This window comes from Euprymna scolopes, chromosome 38 (genome assembly GCF_053919585.1).
Source record: "Euprymna scolopes isolate OS-2025 chromosome 38, ASM5391958v1, whole genome shotgun sequence".
NCBI lineage: Eukaryota > Metazoa > Mollusca > Cephalopoda > Sepiida > Sepiolidae > Euprymna > Euprymna scolopes.
Window position 1 is genome coordinate 24531397 of NC_136519.1, and position 14980 is coordinate 24546376.

The 14980-nt window shown below is 32.5% G+C and overlaps 1 protein-coding gene across 25 annotated transcripts in view; it reads right to left on the reverse strand.

The window, feature by feature from the left end:
• The window catches only part of LOC145263096 (guanine nucleotide exchange factor DBS-like), an 810829-nt gene that overhangs the window by 283226 nt on the left and 512623 nt on the right, over positions 1 to 14980 (reverse strand). For all 25 annotated transcript variants that reach the window (XM_080120019.1, XM_080120020.1, XM_080120018.1 and 22 more), the window contains one exon: positions 5872 to 6063. In XM_080120019.1, coding sequence (XP_079976145.1) covers positions 5872 to 6063 — 192 coding nt within the window. The remainder of the gene's footprint in view (positions 1 to 5871; positions 6064 to 14980) is intronic.

Sequence of the window (14980 nt, forward strand, 5' to 3'; positions counted from 1 at the left end):
GTACACATATATGTATATATATATATATATATATATGTATATACATATATGTATATATATATGTATATACATATATGTATATACATATATATATGTATATATATGTATATATATGTATATGTATATATATATGTATATATATACATGTATATGTATATATATGTATTTATATATATATATGTATATACATATATATTTATATATATATATGTATATACATATATATTTATATATATATATGTATATACATATATATTTATATATATATATGTATATACATATATATTTATATATATATATATATGTATATATATATATATATTTTTGGCCCCCATGCATCGAACACGACGGGAGAGTCCATTATATATACATGTGTATATATATATATATATATATATATATATATATATATATATATATATATATATGTGTGTGTGTGTGTGTGTGTGTATATGTATATATTTATATGTATATATATATATGTATATATATATATGCATTTATATGTATATATATATATATATTTGTATGTGTATATATATATGTATATACGTATATATATTTATATATATACTTTGGGGATTAGAACAACAGTGTAAAGAGCAGAATATATTTTAATGTATTAGTAAATTCATTAATACAATTAAAATAAATATTGAGCACTTTTGAAGTAAATACTTAAAGTTTACGCATAAATCTATATTTTCGTATACTGATTTTATGTGAGTAAATTAAGTAGTTATATATATGTATATATATAGGGGATTAGGACAACAGTGTAAAGAGCAGAGGATATTTTAATGTATTAGTAAATTCATTAATACAAATAAAAAAAAACAGTGCTCGTTGTAATGTAGATATACAATAAGCTCGATAGGCATATATGTGCTAGAGCTATTTTAATATTAAGTAAGATGATTGATAATTTATAATTAAAATTAAAAATTAAAAATTGGTTTCATAAGGAAGAACAAACAAAATCAATAAATTGTACGATCGTTTCGGAAACGATGTTTTTGTTGTGATAGACAGTGAGTCTTGAACAATAATTTTATCATATAGTTTTTGAAAACAAGATCTCTTCATCAGTAAAATTATTGGGTGGTAGGTTTTTAACTAAAGACACCAAAATAAACCTAGCATTTTTAAGTAAGGCAGATGTATCTAGCAGTGGTTTGCCTTTCTAAAATCTGTACGTATCATCATCAATACATTCATTGGTATGGTAAAAGTTTTTCTTCAAATTTTCGGATTTTAATCATGTCAAAACACACTTTATTTCTTTTTGATGGATTGATTGTTGCTATTTCTTCTGATGAGTTAAGGGCAAAATAGATTCACTAATTGATATAATAATTAAGTGATTGATTTTGTGCTATGAAACAGATACTATCAAGAATTGTAAATGTCAACTGAATTAAAGGAATAAATTGTAAGATGATCAACAATATGAATTTTGGATTATAGACTTTTGTCATTCATTCACTATATATATATTATATTTTTATTTATATAGACAAATATTACGTAGTTGCTACACTGAACAGAGTTTCAGAGCAATTGGTTTATTAAAAAAACAAAAGTTCCTCGTCAGGCAACAGAAATAAAGTTTATTTAACTATTCGAAGCATCTGGTTCTTAAATAAATTATTCAGATTTAAGAACCAGATGCTTTGAATAGTGAATAAACTTTATTTCTGTCGCCTGACGGGGAACTTTTGGTTCTTTAATAAACCAATTGCTCCGAAGCATTATCATGTTCAGTGTAGCAACTATGTAATATTTGCCTATATAAATAAAAAATATTATATTTTGCTCTTTTTTATTGAGCACTCTAAACCTCATTTTAATTCATGTGTTTAATCACCTGAATACTTTTAACTCTGTGTGTATATATATATATATATATATATATATATATATATATACTAGCAAAAGTACCCGTCATTGACTGGGTTCAAAAACAACCTACAGAAAATGGACTCTGATTTATTAAAGTATGATAGGTTATGAAAAGGAAGGGTTGTAAATTTGGGTTGAATTTGGGGGTATCAAAACCAAAGCAAAATATGATGGAAGTAGAAATAAAATAGATAAACCCCATAATTTATTATACCATACCTGTTCACAATGAAACACTTATCACAATATTCTGTGGATCTATATTGAAAAACCTTGTTAAACTTTGTGACATATTTCCATTTTATGGAGGTCAGGCGCGAACGAACACCCCATAATTTTATTATACCATATTTCTTCAAACTGAAACATAATTATCAAAGTATACTTACGCAGATAGATATGAAAAGTCTTTATTAATGTTTGTGCCTATTTCCATTCTATGGAGGCCAGGCGCGAACGCAGACCCCACAATTTTATCATACCATCCCTATTTAAGTTAAAACATACCTATCAAAGCATTATTATGTACATCTATATCAAAAACACTTGTAAACGTCTTTTTATTTTTTTTTATTTTTTCATTTTTTATTTCCATACTTTGTGGACCAGGCGTGAATGCAGACCCCATAATTTTAATGAACCACCGTTCTGCTAGATCAAACATACCTATTCCTGTGTCTCGATACATCTTCAATCATTATATGTGATCAGTTTTCTTAAAATAGTCAACCATATAGGAGCCTATTCATGACCACACACATTCAGCTTTATATTATATATATAGTCATAAATTAGTAATTTAAATTCTATGACGTGAAATGGTTAAGTTTCAAATCTAGAATTTTTATTAAATGCAAGACAAAGAATACAATTCCAAAAGTTTATCTCCTGAACCTATTGTCTTTATAAAATATTACAGCCAATAGTATTTTGTAAGACCAGTAATCACTGGATTTCCATTGCTTTACACTATTCTGAAGTATATATATATATATATATATATATATATATATATATATATATATATATATATATGCACACACACGCGTGTGAGAGTTCAAGCCAAAAATGACTTTCTATTCAACAGGCCACAAAGTAATAACTTTTTTTTTTAACAATTGAGAAGAATTATCTCCAAAAGAAACCAAAATGCATTCTGGCGCATATTTTTATTTTTTAGTGATGATTTATTAAAATAACATGCAAATCATATAAAGTTAGACACAAACATATCAACACACGTTAGGAGTGTTAGAATTTACACCTTTTTTATTTGTTAGGTTTTTATAGTGTGCAATTTATTTCCCCAAATCATACGGTATGAGGCAGTCCCTTTTAGCTTACTCATAAAATTTGTTTTTCTTAGTTAAAAATAAAACTACTTGATGAATTCGCATCATTTTTGGAATATGAAATCTTCCTTCTGAGATGGATACATACATCATAAAAATTTTTTAAAAATTAGGTTGAATTTTAAAAAAGAACCAAATAATTTTATAAAGAAATAACATTAGGAAATTAGTTAAAAACAAATTATTTTGGTTTAAGGTTTCCTCATTTATTGGTGACCTATTTGTGTTAAAAGAAAACAATAATACAACGTGGAACGAGAAAATTGTCACCCAAGAAAAGACAGCATTATTCCATTTCCGTTTGATGAAAATTGGTTTTCTTTTTTTTGTTTGCCAGTTGTGCACAAATCCCAAGAGCGATAGGAGCCTTCTATCATGTCTGAAAGTGACACAATGTTCAATGAGCGAGATCAGAGATGCACCGCTGTACAATTCATGCTCTCTACCGATCCAAGTTATGACAACAGGACCATTGCCAACACCTCCAAAATGCATTGCTGGATTGCCATGAATAACAGGGGCGTGTCCAGAGTGATGAAAACAAAGTTTCCGGCCAGGGTTATTGTTTTAGTGTGGTTTCAAGTGATGGCCACATCATGCCACCTCACATCTTCAAAGTCAGCTGGAAAGTCAACACCACAGTGTACCTTGATGTCCTGAAGTGTATGGTGATCCCCTGGTGAAATTAGGTGGCCGCTGGAAGAATCTGGGTGTGGCAGCAGGACTCAGCGTCAGACCACACATCCAAACACCCATGCTTGGCTTCAGAAGGTGTCTTACGACTTTGTACCCTTCTCTCACCGGCACCCCCTCCTTGAACTCACTGAACTACTTCGTTTGGTCATATGTTGAAAACATCACCAACATGACCTCTGACAACACGAAAGCCAGCTTGATCATCGATATCTGCCGAGTATTCGCCGAGCTCCCACCGACGTGTGTGGAAGAGGTATGCTCCCAGTTCCAGACCCGTATTAAGGTGGTGATTGAGATTGAGGGCAGTTACATTGAATAGATGTCAGCTCTATTACATAATCAAGTTGCTTGAATTGATTTTTTTCAATAGAAGTTTTAAAATAAAGCTGTAGTGTTGTTTTCTTTGGGACAACAACTTTATCGTTCCACTCTCTAAAGTGATAAGGCATTAAATTTTGTGTATATATCGATTTTGACTAAAGTAGCTATTATTGTTAAGTTAGTGCCATAAACGAAATGGCTACATTACTCGTAATTGGTATCTATGCGAAATTTAATGGCTTATAACTGCTTTTATTTTTTATTTTAACGCAAATAGATCACAACTGAAGCAGAAATAGGTTACCCCCAAATAAATTAGGTTCTTCTTCGTTACTGGAGTAAAATTAAAATATTAAATTTTTGAATTTCAAGTGAAACTTATGGTATCTACTGAATTGCCATGTTGCAATAATGAACATATCCAAAAATTATGAAAAACGATAAGGTAGAAAATTAATTATTAATGAAAATAGTTTTTTGAAGACAATTAGTGAAAATTGAGTTTTGCAAAAAAAAAAAAAAAAAATGAAAATTCGAATCGTAACAAAAGGGAGGTAAATCTTTTCTGAAAACTGAAAATCTTTGTCGAATTTAGCAAAATTAAAGTTTCCTAATGACGGTAGTAAAACACAATGATGTTTTAAAGAAAACTGAGTTTAGCCATGGATGAGAATTCCTGTTTAAAATTACATTGCTCAGTTTCTTTCGATTAAAGAACAAGATGATATTGTTGTTAATTATGGGGTTGTGATTACAAGTAAAAAAAGCATAAAACATCAAGAGAACATTATGCTTTGGAAGTTTTGGGATAAAGATTGATAAGTTTCTATTATTTGGACTATTCTTGTCTTGCTTGCTTATTTTCATGTTTGGCCTAATGTAACCTTTGACGCTCTTTAGATGCATTTTTTTTTTTCAAACTTCATATTGCGCTGCTGTTTTAGAGGCGGATTATCTAAGGGAGATAACTGCTATTAACAAAAAGACATTTTAAAATTAATAATTTGGGACGCTAGTTATGTAGCCGATAGCAACAAAATCTGAAATTCCATTAGCCAATTAAAAAGTTGTTGATCTTTCGAATAGCCAACAATGAACAAGTTGTTTTCAATTAGCCAATGACAAATATTTATGTTTTTTTAAAAAAAAAAGTTTTTTTAATTTAATAAAAAATGATTTTATGGTGTTTCTGAAATTTTGAGACAAGAATGGGAGAATTTATTTACCAGAAAATATGGAAATATGCTTAATTAAAATAAAAACTTCAATTAGCCAATAAAAAGTTGTTATTTCGAATAACCAACAATGGAGAAGTTGTATTTCGATTAGCCAATAACAAATGCTAACTTTCTTTAAAAGTAAACTTATTTTAAAAAGATTTTTTAAATTTAAAAAAAATATTTTTATCATCATTTTTATATGGAAATGATAGGCTTAAGATGCTGAAAAGCAAGGAATATTATTGAATAATGTTTTAGAAAAAAATCAATTATGACAAACTGCATGAAAGATAACATGCACGCAGATGACATGAATTTAATTTCATCCATTAAATAAAAATAGAATTTCTTTTTTTTTTCTTTCAAAATTTAAAACTTACTTTCACGTCAGAGTTCATGATGCCTTCAAATAAATTTCGAAATTCTCTGGGATTGCTTAGGTTGAGACTGTGGGCTTTTTGTAAAAAATCTCTAATTTCATGGCTTGCTTTATCAGCTCCGCCCTGAGTTTGAAATTTCTCGATTTGTTGATTAGCTAATAGATCCAAACCTCGGTTGCACCACTTATTCGCCTGCAAAAAAAAAAAAAAAAAAAAAAATTAATAAGAACCAATAAAAAATTTTTTTTATCAAAGTAGTTCTATATATATCAGTGGCAAAATGTCTTGTTTAGTACTTAATAAAAAAAAAATAGGGTTAAAAATGATTCGCACCCTCCTTGTATATATATTTTCTCAAGACCTCTGGCCTTGATGGAAGGGAGTCTAAAACCTGCTACTATGGTTTCAAATGATCTGCAACAACAGCAAGAGGATACTCGATTCCAAATATTTCTCATATGTCATATCTCCTTTCTTTTTTTTTTTAATTACATTTTCACCCCAAACAAGAAACAGTGCCACTTTGATGTCGGGAGCTACTATTAAATATATAAGTTGCAGACATACTATACAGGAAGTTGAGCAGCACGATGTCTGTTCACATCCCCATCTGGCATCAATTAAAATGTATGGCTCTCGTCTTGGGGAGGCCTCAAGTTTTGACAGGCTTCTGGGCTTGACCTTTATTCCTGATCTTAAATGGAATACGTACATCAAAGCTGTTGCCGGGGCCGCTGGAAAAATGGTCGGATCCTTCTATCGATCCAGTAGATATCTCACTGCTGATGCAATTCTCTATCTATATAAGAGCCAGGTACGTCCAAGGATGGAATACTGTTGCCACATATGGGCAGGAGCTGCTAGAAAAGACTTGTCCTGCCTTGATAGAGTTCAAAATAGACTTCGTGGCCTGGTGGGAGATGTTCTTTTCTCTTCCCTGCAACCTCTATCTCACAGAAGAGATGTTGCGAGTTTGTCTCTGCTTTATCGTTATTTTCATGGAAAGTGTTCGACTGAGCTTCAGTCTATGGTCCCCCCTCGCCAAACTTTCAAGTCAAACGTGAACAAGTTTCTGATGAGCCGTTCCACTTAAGTTAACAAATTTACCATTACTATTGATTACTATATTGTCCTTTTGACTACTCTACACTCTTTAACCCTTATCCTTGAGTGGCCGATCGGCCTTGATAAGTGGTGACGCCTATGTAAAAAAAAAAAAAATTACACTTGAACTTCTGCATATCAGTACAGTTGGGAAAGCAGGAACCTGGAAAGGAATTCCAAAATCTAGCAGTTTTGGAAATGAAACTATTAGAGCATAAGGCTTTCTTACATCTAGGGATCTCCACTGTGTAGGGGTGGGACTTTGCTGCTTGTCAGGTTTGTCGGGGGTACTTACATCGAGGGGGTACAAAGGCTTGTAGTTCATTGGAGCACCTACAATTAAAATACTTGTAAAACAGGCAGACGGATGCAACAGTTCGTCGATGGGATAGAGGTTGAAACTTAGATGACAGTTCAGGACCTATTAGGTTGGCGACTCTCTTCTAAACCCTGTCCAGGAGTGAAAGACTAGTAGCAGATGCACCAGTCCAAATGTGACAACAATACTCCATACATAAGAGAATGATGGCCTTATAGAGATAGATACTTTCAGACGTAAGTAACTTTCTAGCACGATAGAGAGAGAGAGAGAGAGCCCACCTTCTTTGCAGCAGCCTTGGCAATGCTCTTGATGTATCTGCTCTAACTCATGTTCCTTGTGAACATTAAGCTGAGGAGTTTGAAAGAAGTACTTTCAGGTAATGTATGTTTAGCCACAGCTATTGTTGGTTGAGACGGTTTCTTGTAATTGTTAAAAGAAATGAGTTTAGTCTTGCAGCATTGAACGTTACCATTCATTTATGCCACCATTCCACTACAGACTGGAGGTCTTCCTCAATGGTTTCCACCATTGCCTTGGATATGTGTTCATGCGTTTTCCCCTTGTTATAGAGTGTGGTGTTATCAGCATATATCCATCTCAGCGACTATTTTATCAGGGAGGTGATTTATGAATATCAGGAATAATACAGGTCCAAGGATCGACCCCTGAGGTACACCTGCATTTATATCACATTGTTTAGATGTATGACCATCGAGAACACCCTAGACGCTTCTCTTATTTAAGGAGGATTTAAAAGTATTCATCCAGTAAGACCATAGGATCCGATTTTCATAAGAAGACCATCAAAAGCCTGGGATATATATAGGGCTACTGCCCTTCCTTCCCTTACATCAAAAGCCTTAGATATATCTAGGGCTACTGCCCTCCCTTTCCCTACCTTATCCAGTGCATGGTATATACGTTTAGAGATTACAGTTAGAATATCTGCACTAGAACGGGCTTATCTACATTCATATTGATGGTTGAACAGAAATATAACAACTGAAAATAGGGTACGATTATGAATATCTCCAGTATCAAATAATCCTTATACACTGCGAAATTTACTTTATGTATGAAAACCAAAGAGGGGAGATATAACATATGAGAAATATTTGGAATCAAGTCTTCCCTTTTTATTATTTTAGATCATTTTAAACCATACCAGCAAGTTTTAGTCTCTACTCCATCAAGGCCAGAGGTTTTAGGAAAATATTAGACATTTTGTAATTCATATGCAAAACTATGAAAACAAATGTCTATGATTGAAACATTTTATGGCTGTAAAAAGCGCCAAAAATAGGCTCTGAATGATGGAGGACCCCTTAATGTGCGACCTTAAGAGCAAATGTCACATAGCCGACTACATAATTCAGGTCATTAGCTTTCCAACGGGCCTTCATTTGTTAAATTCTGATCAATAGTCGCTGAGATTTGGAACTTATAAAATTGCCAAAAAAAGGTGGTATATTTATGGATATATCTATACTGGTAGCGAAATTGAATACTGAAATGTTCATATCTTAGGATGAAACGACATGAAAAATTCCAGGCTTTATGAAGATTATAATACTATTCTATGGTTAAAATTTTATGACAATTAGTTAATAAGAACCTATATTTTTAAACCAATAAAACATGCCCAAATTTCCCTACATTTGTATGTATATAGTATCCTGCAGGTTAACTTCAGTTTTTCTACTTCAGTTGTCTTCCCCGTGGCTTACCAGGCCACTAGTGTGTGTGTGTGTGTGTGTGCGCACATATATGTGTATATGTATAAATTCAATAATAAAAATTAGAGGCAGGAGGCGGGGTTGCACATATCCGTCATAAATTATGTATGTTTTTAGAATGGTATGTAAAAAATTCTTAGTGACCAAATTAGATTTATTTATGATTGGAATGTCAGCTATTTTGAAAAATACATTCCATCTTTGGTGAATAAACTCTAGATCGAAATGAAAAAGAAAAAAAATCAAGATTTAGCCAAGGGAAATAACTCTGATATCTTGATGTTTTAATGTTAGCTCTAAACGTGTTTTTAAATCAATTAAAAGCTACCCTAATGATGAAAATCCAATTCACATATATATAAAAAATATTTGGGCCTGTCTAGTTTGATGATATTTTAAACTAGGAGTCGGCAACCTTCTTTTTTAAACTGCGTACCGACTTAAGTTTTCAAATTATTTAGATTATCAACAACACATAGTCTTATACAAGTAAAGGTCAAGATACTTATTTTACAATATATTTTTAGGTGCAAATTCAAATTGCCACTTAAAAATAAAGAAAATACAGAAATGTCTGTATGATGTACTAGTCCCAGAGTGAAAATGAAATATTCGAAAAATCATGTAACTTTGATCAAGTAGTTTTTTTTGTATTTTTTTTTCAATTAAATCAAATTTTACAACTAAGAGAGTCATAATGTTTTTGTCGGCCATTACTGAATCTAGTGAAATAAATAAAAGGGAGACAACTTAAATCGAAGTGTCGAGGCACCACTTCAGAAAAATCGAAAATTTTTAAATTTACTTTCTTTTTTATTTTACATGAAGGATTGCTCCGTTTAAATAAAATTCCAACCGCCATCATCTTTGATGTTTTATAATCTCACACTTTCTTTTTAATGCCTATTTAGCCTACGCCTAAAATCAATGCAAAAACCATTAAAGAAATAGTCAAAGTTAATACTTGTGTTTTGTTTCTGTAGATATAATAAGTAGGGCTGTGGCTGTGATAACATGGTTCTTATTAAAAAAATATTAAATAATATGGTTGTCATTAAAAAATATTAAATAATATGGTTGTCATTAAAAAATATTAAATAATATGGTTGTCATTAAAAAATATTAAATAATATGGTTGTCATTAAAAAATATTCAATAATATGGTTTTCATTAAAAAATATTAAATAATATGGTTGTCATTAAAAAATATTAAATAATATGGTTTTCGTTAAAAAATATTAAATAATATGGTTGTCATTAAAAAATATTCAATAATATGGTTTTCATTAAAAAAATATTAAATAACATGATTTTCATTAAAAAATTTTAAATAACATGATTTTCATTAAAAAATATTAAATAACATGATTTTCATTAAAAAAATATTAAATAATATGGTTGTCATTGAAAAATATTAAATAACATGGTTTTCATGAAAAAATATTAAATAACATGGTTTTCATTAAAAAATAATAAATAATATAGTTTTCATTAAATTTTACAGCATATTAAATAATGTTTTTCATTAAATTTTACAGCAAGTCAATTTTTGTTGGATCATTTTATACCAAAGCCACACGCGTACAAATAGTTTTGTAAATTAATTTACTTTGTTTGATTACATTTCATAAATAACGTCTGTAAACATTAGAGTCTATTTAAAATGAACGTGATACTATTTTGAACTTGAATTGACCTGAGATTAATATATGGGTAACTAAGGCTGTCCTCACACTTTTGCACAGACTCCACGAAGATTGTGCATCAAGAATCATTCTCTTGCTTACAGCTATTCCTTACACTTGTAAAATTCAATGTTTTTATGCTGACACTGAAAGACAAAATTAAGTGTGTGTTGGATATATACCTAGAAGTCAAAAGAATGAAAAGAATATTTTGTTGTCACAGCCCTAGTAATAAGATATGACATGTGCATTTTTGTCCAGTCCCATCTGATAAAAATGATTTAAAATAAAATTGGAAAGGCTTACATGGGAAAACAAATAACAAATTAGACAATCGCCACCATAGCAAATAAAGACAGAAAGAAATTTTTTTCTCTAAATAAAATGTCTGGAATTGATAATTTTTCTTCTTTTTTAGATAATAAATTTCATATCATGAAAACTAAATTACTGACGTAATGCTATGATTTGATATTAATATGTGTACAAATGGTAGGACCCTTCTACCGCTCCAGTATGCAATTCTCTGCCTATATAAAAGCCAGGTACGGCCAACGATGGAGTACTGCTGCCACATCTGGGCAGGAGCTGCTAGAAGCAGCTTATCCTGCCTTGACAGAGTTCAAAATAGACTTTGTAGCTTAGTGGGGGATGCCCTTTTCTCTTCCCTGCAACTTCTTTCCCACAGAAGAGACGTTGCGAGCTTGTCTCTGCTTTATCATTATTATTATGGCAAGTGCTCAGGTGAGCTTCAATCTATGGTCCTGCCTTGCCAAACTTTCACAAAAAACTCTTGTATAGCTAAAACCAATATCAATAATTTCCCACACTCTTTATCTGTGCCTAAACCTAAATGTAGATTCCACGAACAAAGCTTCTTTCTTAGAATTGCACACCTGTGGAACTCTCTTCCGTTTGCCTGCTTTCCAGCTGATTACAATCTGACTGTCTTCAAGTCTAATATAAACAAGTTCTTGAGGAACCGTCCCCCTAAGTAATCCAATTTACAAAATTCCCACTACTTATGTTTACGATGCCATAATCACATTGACTGATGTATACCCATTAACTCTTATCCTCGAATGGCCTCCGGGCCTTGATAAGTGGTGATTCCTGTATAAAAAAAATAAATAAATAAAATAAAAGCGGGGCATATGTTTTTTTTACACTAGCTTTTTCAGGGGGTGAGGGCATACTTGAGTATATTTATAAACTTTAAAATTTCCGAACACTGGTTAAGTTTAAATAAAATTGACCTAGCTCTTATATTATATCTAGAATAATCTACCTAATAGTGACTGAAACAAAATGATTCTGATGCTGATTCGACTTAGCACTTACCTTGATCACAATAATCCGATGTGCCTTTTTTTTTTTTTTTTTCTACACAGGCATCACCACATTATCAAGGCCAAGAAGCCACTCAAGGATAAGGGTTAAAGAGTGTACAGTAGAAATTGGAAAATATAGTAATCATTAGTAATGAAAATTCGGTAAATTTGATAACTTATATGGAATGGCTCATCAAGAACTTATTTACGTTAGACTTGAAGACAACCATATTATACTCAGCCAGAAAGCAGGAAAACGGAAGACAATTCCACAGGCATGCAGTTCTAAGAAAGAAGCTTTGTTCATGGAATCTACGTTTAGGTTTAGGCACAGATAAAGAGTGGGGGGAATTATTGATAGTGTTTTCAGCTAGACGAGTGTTTCTTGTGAAAGTTTGGCGAGGGGGGACCATAGACTGAAGCTCAGTCGAACACTTTCCATACGATACATCAGAGACAAGCTCGCAACATCTCTTCTGTGAGATAGAGGTTGCAAGGAAGAGAAAAGGACATCTCCTACGAGGCTACGAAGTCTATTTTGAACTCTATCAAGGCAGGGCAAGTTCTTTCTAGCAGCTCCTGCCCAGATGTGGCAACAGTATTCCATCCTTGGACGTACCTGGCTCTTATATAGATAGAGAATTTCATCAGCAGTGAGATATCTACTGGATCGATAGAAAGATCCCACCATTTTTCCACCGGCCCTGGCAACAGATTTGATGTACATGTTCCATTTAAGATCAGGAGTAATTGTCAAACCCAGAAGCTTGTCAAAACTTGAGGCCTCCTAAAGACGAGAGCCATTCATTTTAATTGATGCCAAATGTGGATCAGAATGTTGATGATGTAAAGATAGAAGCTTGGTTTTAGATGCATTAAAAGTAACCAGCCACTCCTTTTTCCATTGTACCACATGCTCAAGATCAGAGGAGAGAGAATCAGAGAGAACTTAGTCGTTTACTGTCTTAGATGTGCTACCATAAATGATAGTGTTATCAGCATAAATGTCTACAAATGATGTAAGGATGTGATTTGGAAGATCATTAATGTAGATCAGGAAAAGAGTTGGGCCCAGGATGGACCCCTGAGGGACTCCAGTATTAATACTGTGAGCTTCTGATTTTTGCCCCTCAACTACTACTCTTATTTACAAAGAAACGTTGAATTAGTAAATTCTCTTTATCACAAAAGTGTTTGCATGCTATTAAAATTTGCTTGGCATGTGCCATAGATTGCTGACACCTGTTTTTAAATAAACGCATTTCAGGTGGAAAGATTATTACATATTTGCATGTCATGTTAGAATTAGTATGAATTCCAAAAATTAGGACAAATGATTGAGTAGAAGATATGCTAGACATATTTTAAACAACAAATCATCCACAATTGCATTCTTTAAAAATGCATTCAAAAATAGAGCAGACCATTCATTCAAGGGAGGTAAGTTTGTTTGTCATACTAAATTGGTCGCACAACTCTTCTACATTAAAATATACAATAAACTTTGAAAATTCGATAGATTCTATTTTTTTCTTTTTAATTATGAAAGCCTGAAGGTTAAAACTTAATGAATGTAAGATGGTAGTGTAGTAACTGTTAATGGTGTAAATTGAGTAGGATTTGATTATTTAAGGGGACAGCTCAACAAGAACTTCTGTACATTCGAGTTGAAGGCTACTGTAGTTTACCAGGCAGCAGGCTAGCGGAGCAGTGTTCCACAGGTGGGTAGTTCTAGGAAAAAAGCTTTGTTCATTGAATCTGCGTTTAGATTTAGGAAAAGACAGAGAGTGGGGGAAATTATTGATAGTGATTGTAGTTAGTCGAGTGTTTTTTGGGTTTTGTTTTGAAACAAATGTAACCATGATTCTTTTCAGGTGTATCTTGTCGAACTTGGCAATGTTTTTTGAGAATTTAACACAATATGAGAATCCTTAATTACAAATAATAAATAATATATTTTCCCCACTCTTTAACTGTTCCAAAGCCAAAACGTAGATTCCATGAACAAAGCTTCTCTCTTAGAACTGCACGCCAGTGGAACTCTCTTCCGTCTGCCTGTTTCCCACCTGACTACAACTTGGATGTCTTCAAGTCCAACATAAATAAATTCCTGATGAACCGGCCCCTTAAGTAAGACACTTTATCAAATCTCCAATACTACGATACTATCCCATTGATTACTGTACATGCAATAAACCTTATCCCCGAGTGGCTTCTGGGCCTTGATAAGTGATGACTTGCATGTAATATATATATATATATATATATATATATATACAGTAATAATTAAACAATAACAATAAGAAGAATTGTCTGCAAGGATGCGTGGCGCAGTGGTTAGAGTACTTGGAAAAAATCAATTGTAAAAGTGATATTCACCTGAAAGTCAAAGGTCCAATATTCAGATCTCTATCCAATCATGGCTGACAGAACAAGAACATGCTACTCCCATGAAGTAAATCATGTTTTGAAAGTTTGGCAAGGAGAGAACATAGAGTGGAGCTCAGACGAGCACTTGCCATGAAAATAACAATACAGAAGAGACAGGCTCATAAAGTCTCTTCTGTGGGAAAGAAGTGGCAGGGAAGAGAAAAAGGCTTCACCTACTAGGTTTCGGCAAGTCACACAATTTGTCTTATCAAGGCAGGATAGGGTGTGCCGAGCAGCTCCTGTCCAGATGTGGCAACAGTATTCCATTTAAGGACGTATTTGGCTCTTATACAGATAGAGGATTACATCGGCAGTGAGATATCTACTGGAACGGTAGAATGATCCCACCATTTTTCCAGCCACCTTGGCAACGGATTTGATGTACGTGTTCCATTTCAGATCAGGAGTGAAGGTCAATCCCAGAAGCTTGTCAAGACATGGGTTTTCTCCAAGATGAGAGTCATTTATTTCAATCTGAGTCAGATGGGGTTCAGAGCAATT